The sequence below is a fragment of the Perca fluviatilis genome, chromosome 10, assembly GCF_010015445.1.
Source record: "Perca fluviatilis chromosome 10, GENO_Pfluv_1.0, whole genome shotgun sequence".
Taxonomy (NCBI): Eukaryota; Metazoa; Chordata; class Actinopteri; order Perciformes; family Percidae; genus Perca; species Perca fluviatilis.
In genome coordinates, this window is record NC_053121.1 from 2168999 (window position 1) to 2176843 (window position 7845).

General features: G+C 43.0%; 1 protein-coding gene across 2 annotated transcripts in view; it reads left to right on the top strand.

The window, feature by feature from the left end:
- The window catches only part of tenm1 (teneurin transmembrane protein 1), a 202659-nt gene that overhangs the window by 177767 nt on the left and 17047 nt on the right, over positions 1–7845 (top strand). For both annotated transcript variants that reach the window (XM_039813272.1, XM_039813273.1), the window contains 4 exons: positions 3881–3968; positions 5459–5655; positions 6728–7041; positions 7664–7836. In XM_039813272.1, the coding sequence (XP_039669206.1) occupies positions 3881–3968; positions 5459–5655; positions 6728–7041; positions 7664–7836 (772 nt within the window). The remainder of the gene's footprint in view (positions 1–3880; positions 3969–5458; positions 5656–6727; positions 7042–7663; positions 7837–7845) is intronic.

The following is a 7845-nucleotide window of genomic DNA, read 5'->3' on the forward strand; positions in this document are numbered from 1 at the left end:
CAGCTACAAGTGTATGCACTAAAGGATTTACCCTATTATACTTTATCGACAGGAGTAGATAGGTCAAATAGCAAACAGCCAGCCACAAATAGTCTATAAACAAAGCATCAGGCTGTCTTTGATATTTCACATGAACAACGGTTAAAGTTACTCAGGCTACCGAAGAATACCATAATTCCTCCGTTCAATTACACCTTAGCGACGCACCCCAAGCTTCCATCCTTAACCAACAGCCATGTATATATGGGCTCTTCCAGTCTCTCCACTGCTGGCTGTTCCAATTTAACGGGAGAGAGAGGAGCAAGAGGGGTTAGGATCATCTTCAGCCAGAGAGGACATTATTTCTTCAGCTTCTTCTTGCGTTGTCACCCCGGGGGGAGGTGTGCTAACAGGGCTTGCAACAGGTGAATTAGTCGTGCTATTAACGTCATCGCTACACAATTTCTTAGTAAAACCAAAATTACTTAAACTGCTTTGTTTTCTTTTTGCCATGGCTATATGATGCTTACTGCAGAATGGATTTCAAGGATTTTGCGCGCCGATTAATGGCCTCCAACGTTTATATTTTTTCTACGAATCTTTGAGTTAAAGGAATATTTCACCGCTGGAAAGCTGAATATATCTTTAAATTGGGTCACTTATGTAGTAGAAATGTGAAAAACAAAATTGAAATTGGTGCCTTCTAGGCCGAGAAAAGCCAGAAAATGTGTTTTGGTCTTATATGGATGAAAAACACCAAATCCCAGAATGCACCTGCTTCGTTAAGTCCACTCCCAAGCCACGCCTACCGCTTGACAGACCGACAGAGGCATTCAACTCAACTCAAGCGTGTTTTATTGTCATTTCAACCATATACACGAAACAACGTTTCATCGTGACTCAAGTGGTGTTACACATTTAACATATATAAAAACGACATTATATAAAAAGCGATACAGCCAAAACGCGCTTACATTTAGTACACACACTTTATAGGCTCCGTAGAAGTTCAGCTAACGCCATACTAGCATTAGCGGCGTGGGCTGTAAACACCGAGCATAAACACAGCGGTGAATTAGTGTGTAATGTAGAATGGTCGGCATTTAACAGTCACAAACTCCACCAGCAGTTAGCAGTTAAATGGATACAAATCACCACATTTTCTGAAAACATACGGAAGTAGATCCTACTACTGGCTGTAGTCCTTGCCTCTGGCCCAAAAATCTTCCGATGACGCAAAAATCGTCATTTTACGTCATCGGAAGATTTTTTCCAGGCCCCAAATGCAGAAATCTCTCGTCTCAGGGGGACATGCTGAATGCTAAATCGGTGAAGTATCCCTTTAACATCTTCTTATATACTGTCTATGGTTAACATGAGTTGAATTTGCACCGCAGCGCCGCCACGCCTTGATGCTCATAACACGAATAGCATGTATAGTTATCTTTATTGAAGTGAATTAGGTTCAAATCGCCGACATGCATGAATGATATTTTTGCAGTTTTACACATAATAATCCACGATGATCACATTACAAAAAACTGAAATTGCACGTCAAAATGACACATTGTCAATATTTTTAGAGACCCCCCAAAATTTCACAAATCACGTTTTCAGGGGAGCCCATGTCTTATTAAGGGGAGCCGAACTCCCCCTAGCTCCCCCGTAGTTTGCACCCTGATGGTGACACAATCTGCCTACCAGCACCTCTAAAGTTATCTAATTAACAAGTTACAACTTGTTGTTACACTGTTTTTGAGGGCCCTGTCTTGCACCCGGCGCAGCACAAAGCCCGACGCAAGTGTCTTTGCTAGTTTAAGACCGACGCAGTTGTCAGTTTCCCGTCCAGCATCGTTTAAATAGCAAATGCACCTGCACCCATCTGTGCGCCCATCTTACAGGTGCTGGTCTTACAGGGAGGTGTGTTCAGGTGCATTCTGGGCGTGCTGGTCTTACAGGGAGGTGTGTTCAGGTGCATTCTGGGCGTATTGCTATCTTGAGGCAGCGGGAAGTGATCGTGCCATTGACCAACAAAAACCTGGTCTAAAGTCAATAACGCAGCATTTAATTATTATTTTAACAGCAAATTAGTAAAATGCTCCTAGGCTCGTGCACAGCGCGCACACTATGCTTGTTACACACACAGGGACGCACAGCAGCACACACACATGCAAAAGATTTCAAATAAAAATATTACGGTGTAAATCCACCATCATAACAGCAATGCTCCAAGGTCCAAACGCGCCTGGCTTTTAAAGGGAATGGGAGATGATCTCTGATTGGTTTATTGCATGTTGCGCCCAAAACACGATGACGCTCGCGGGTGAAAACAAAAAAATATTTTATCGGATGTGCCTTTCGTTTATACGGCGACGGCATTTTTGGGGCTTAAAAACGCAAAAAAAGTGAAACCACCCTCCAGAGTGGAAATCTTAAAAACGCTCCACCGTCGCGTTACCGTCTAAAGGGTAAAACGCACAAGTCTGAAGACAGAGGTGTGGAGAGAGACGAGAAAAAGGCGTCCAGGTAGTCTGTTGTTACAGAGTAGGCTACAGAAATTATAGGCTTCTGTTATCTAAAATAATTTCACTGTAATGGCTCAATATTTAAATTATTTCAACAATGTGGATAAGGTTGTTATAGTTCGATGATGATATGTATAGGCTATTCATTTGAGCCAGAGTAGGCGACAACGTTGCGGATGGAGAGAGAGAGAGAGAGAGAGAGAGAGAGAGAGAGAGAGAGAGAGAGAGAAGAGAGAGAGGCAGCGGTCAGCTGGCAGAGGAGGGTCTGCTTCAGCCTCCTCTGCCCGCTGCCTCTCGCTCTCAAGCAGCGGCTGAAGGGCCGCGAGGCTCAGGGTGTTGGTAGTGCTCCCGTGGGTGCTGTGCTGTGGCTTATCACGGTCAACTGTGCCGGTCATCATCAGACAAACATGCAACTCCACCTCCTCGTCTTTCCAGACGAGCTTTTGTTGTTCGCTTCGGCATGTTTTGGTTTGGCGCTACTAAGGAGAGAAGTAGAAGGAAGGTTCTACGCAGGCGCGCTGACTTGGTGATGTTGTGTGGCAGTGCCACCTAGCCGCCTGGCGTGCATACTACATCGAATTTCACACACTTTTGCGTCACCATATGCACGCAGATTGCCCCCCCAAAACTCTAGTCTAAACGCGGAATAAAAAGTGAGAACGCAACGCCACTTTTGCGTTTTTCTCTTCAGATCGTTTCCGTCTAAACATAGCCTAAGTACAACCCTTTAGAACCATGTGCCCGGCGCACGTACCCTTTTTTCCACCGTCACACTAGCAAAAGTGGATTTGGACACGCCCTAAACTACCTGCACCAGGCGCTTCACGCCATGCGCTTTGATTGTTAAAATAGGGCCCTTGATGTGTTAATTGCTGAGTTTAAGAGGTACTATACAAACCTGAGAGTGTATTCTCATCTAACGCTCCGCAAGAAAGCGAATGAGCCAAATAATTTTGCATGCTCTCCTCGGACCAGTTAAGAAACATTACCACCCCCCCAAGATCAAAGTTTAATTTGTTTGAAGAGCTAGATTTCATTTAGCAAAGATTCATCAATCTATCAACGAAGCCCCATTTAGACCGAACAGGGAATGTTCTCACTAACTGAAGATGCACAATTCTTTTTTTTATAAAAAGAAGCACCTGAAATATCATCTTAGATTGTTTGGTTGAAGTACCAGCAGACAAACACAGAGCCAAAAATCATTTTAATTTTATTAATCTGTATTTCCAGCTCAGGTTTGAATGAAATGCCATCATTATCTTGTTTGTCAGAGAGATTACACATAACAAAAGCTGTTTAACATTGTCGTCTTTTGACAATAATCTCCCATTTTATTTTGTGTGACTTTATTTTATTATTTTAACATTTCACAGGTGTCAACCAACGGGGAGATTTCTGTTATCTCTGGAGCCCCTACGGACTGTGACTGTAAGATAGACCCCAACTGTGACTGCTTCTCTGGTGGGTCATCACACACACACACACACACACACACACACACACACACACACACACACACACACACGCTATGTTGCTGAAGGATTAAGTATTGTGGAAATATTTGATTATGTCTAATAGGATTACAGTACTAATAACAACATGTAACTGCTCTTAAAAATCTTATCAGATCATATCATACATGGCCTGATTCAGGTGTATAATAAGAACATTTTAAAAGCTCTGACTAAGTCAGTGTGTCTTGATATTGCGTGATTAAATCTGCCTGTGTGTCCCTGCTGACCAATGATTTTATAAGCAGAGCTTGAGAGGAACTTTTTCTCTCTTCACTGTCTCCTCCATTGTTTTTGCCTCAACATGAATGTGTCATTGAGTGTGAACATTATTTATTTCAGATGGAATTTTAATATCTAGGTAGGGCTGTTTTGACTCTCCTTGAAAAATAAGAAAGTATGATAATGAGAGGGAGGGGGGGGGGGGTTTGTATTCATGGGGAGACTCGTTCTTTGCAAAAACCTCCAGCTAAATTTCAGTAGGAACCAGCCTGAGAGAAACCTTTCAAATCCTTTCAAATTACAGCTGTTGAAAGAAAAAGCTCTAGTCTAGCCGCTAAAGGTTTTAACTGGTTGGTGTATCATGGAAGGGCACCTGAAATGTAATAAATGGAAGAAGGAAAGGACCAAACAAATAAGCCAATGTTCTTTTGACAGTTAGGCCATGGTTCCATTGTAAGTGTCAGAGGATGTGATTTTATCATTTAATTCTGCTCATAAAAATCTGTTTCTTTTCTATTGAAAATGGAGGGAAGTGTCTCTCCCATGCCAAAAGCCAATGGGTTGTAACCATCCCTATTTCTTTGGTTGTACTTTGCATATTTTCAATCATGTCTTGCTGTTAACAGATGATTACTCTCTTCAGAGGCTTTCCGTTTCTATCCCTTCACCATAGACAGTCTCACAGTGTCTTTGAACACGCGCACATATGTGAGCACACATCCACAAATACAAACTGACATGAATGCACACACACACACACACACACATATAATGTGCATGCTGTCAAGAGATAAACTGCTACCCTGCTGCCTGCACGGACTCATCAGAGGCCCTGGGCCTACTGCTGACAGCATCTAAAGGGCCTCACCTGTCTGTTATCCCGCTGGGCTACCAAAGACATCTGAATGCATTCAATCACCCACTACCACCGTCTGATAAGGCTGAGGTCACTATCAAGGTGGTCATATCAACTCCATTGGGAAGCTATGGCATCCCAACATGTCCGAGTCCTGAGCTAAACTGATAAACTCATAAGCGGCATCATGTGCTCTTCATGTTTTGCAAAGCTCGTGTGTACCAGTTGCCACTTCTCTCTTTCTCTGGAGAATAATTTGAATTGCTCAGCATGTTCATATCTGAGGGTGCCTTCACTTATGCTATTTTGTTGATAAAGAGTTTGTGCTCATCTAAATAATGTCTTCTTGATTCTCTTGTCAGGAGATGGAGGTTACGCCCGTGACGCTCGTCTTAAAGCCCCGTCTTCTATAGCCGTGGCCCCTAATGGCACCCTCTATATTGCTGATCTGGGCAACATCCGGATCAGAGCTGTAAACCCCAACCAGCCTCAGCCCAGCCCAGTTGGACTGGTGGAGATCAGCTCCCCACTGGACCAGGAGCTCTATCTCTTCAGCCAGGTACACAACGCCTGAGCTGTTTCCATAGAGCATGTGTAGTTGCATGTAAAATGATAGATACTTGAGTGCTATATCTCTGTTCAGGTCAGAATGACGATTGCACCTTTTCATTAAACACACTTACTGTCCCAGTTAACATGAATTTTAACAATTGTTTTTCATTTTTGCTGTTCCCAAGTTCAAACATAGCCTAGTAATACGTGTTTGCTAAGATTTACATATTACTTAATTAGAACGGGTTCAGCCACACAAACTTATAGAGATTAGTTGTTACTGAATATTTACGCCCAGTAACTGCCTGGTGTTGAGAAGCTAGCTAACTGAACCGACTGACAAAGCTAACATTAGCTGGCTGATATGGTCAACATATCCGACACTTTAATAACGATGTAACCTATAACACAATACAACTTAAATTACAAAACTGACCAAACAACATCAGCCAGGTTAGCATAATCAGATATTTCCCTCTCATTCTTAACTGCATTAATAATACTAACTCTGAAACACATATTTGCCATGTATGCAAGTATAAATAAAACAAAGTAAATCATTATTTTAAAATGGATTACTAGTTTAATATATATTATATAATTTAATATAATGCCAACAAACATACTTTGCTGAATGTCTGAATTTACCTGTATTCACCTTCTGCCTGAAACGCTCCATTTTAGTGCCTGTTTCTTTAAACCTCCCCCCCTCCCAAAAAGCCCAGTCTTCTCTGATTGGCAGTGTTAGTCGGCGCTGCTCCTGGTGACTGAAGGGGGGTGTTTTTGTGTAAAAGATCCTCAACGTTATTCTATCAACATGACGACATATGCATGTGGGAATTTAGGAAAAGTCAGGGCAGGAGAGAAACATAAAAATAAGTAATTTCCATTTTTGAATCACAACGCCCAATGCCAACGGCTCTGGCGGTTCTAGTGTTACTGGTATAACACAATTTAGTAAATCCCTAGTTTGAAACTTCAGTAGCTAGTAGTTACTAAGAACTGACAACTTTACACTCAAAGTTATTTGGATTTACGAATAGCGGGTGCAACTGTTGCTCTCTTCTTTTCCACGACAGAATGGCTCCCACATGTACACCAAACACCTGATCACCGGCCACTACCTGTACAACTTCTCCTACGGCACGGACGGCCAGCTGTCGGGACTGACGAGTCGCGACGGCCATGGGCTGCAGGTGAGGAGAGATGCTCACGGAGTGCCTCTCTGGCTGGCACTACCTGGCGGACAGGTGTACTGGCTGTCTCTTAGCAACAGTGGAACACTGAGGAAGGTGTCAGCCCAAGGCCATGACATCGCCCACATCACTTACCATGGCAACACAGGTCTCCTAGCAACCAAAAGTGATGAGAACAGTTGGACCACTGTTTATGAGTAAGTATTCTTTTTTTTTCTCTGCTTATTGTGCTCTCCTTTATTTCTGTCTTTCTTTCGTTTCTTCTCTCTGTCCCTTTTTCTTCATTTATGGTTGGTTGCTTGACTCTGAATGTATGCATGGACATGGGATTGCATGTATGTGCATGCATTTTAATGTGAGACAGAGCTTATGTTTGCGGTGTGAAATATGAGTGCCATCTGGTGGTAGGCCATCACTGTAGAAAGCTGGAGAGACTTTTTTTTATTCTACATCGACTTTGCTTAAGTTACTGATTAGCTGAAGGACGTCTCTGTAACACACTTTGATCACACACACACGTTTAGTATGGCACATATAGTACACACACAAAAACACATCCGTCTGAATTATTCACCACTGTCGACCGAGTCTCTGTCTCAAATTCCACAGCTGGATAATTACACATATAAATCATAGTTGACACTTACTCTGTGCCGATGTTTGTGTATGACAGGGGGAAACAGAGTGATAGCGAGCATGCATTTGTGTATTTATGTGCCTATGTGTGTATGCGGCTGTGTTTTGTCCAGGCGCGGCAGTTATCTGTGCACGTTTGTGCTTGTACATCATCGTCTCTGTGTTTATTCTGTTTATTATTAGGTACAACAGCGAGGGCCGTGTGACCAACATCACCGTCCCCACTGGTGAGGTGAGCGGTTTCCACGGCAACCTCGAACGCTGGTCTCGGGTAGAGGTTGAGGCGTCCAACCTTGAGAACTTTGTCACCAGCACCAACCTGTCTGCCAGTGACACCATCTACACGTTCAGACAAGGTATAGCAT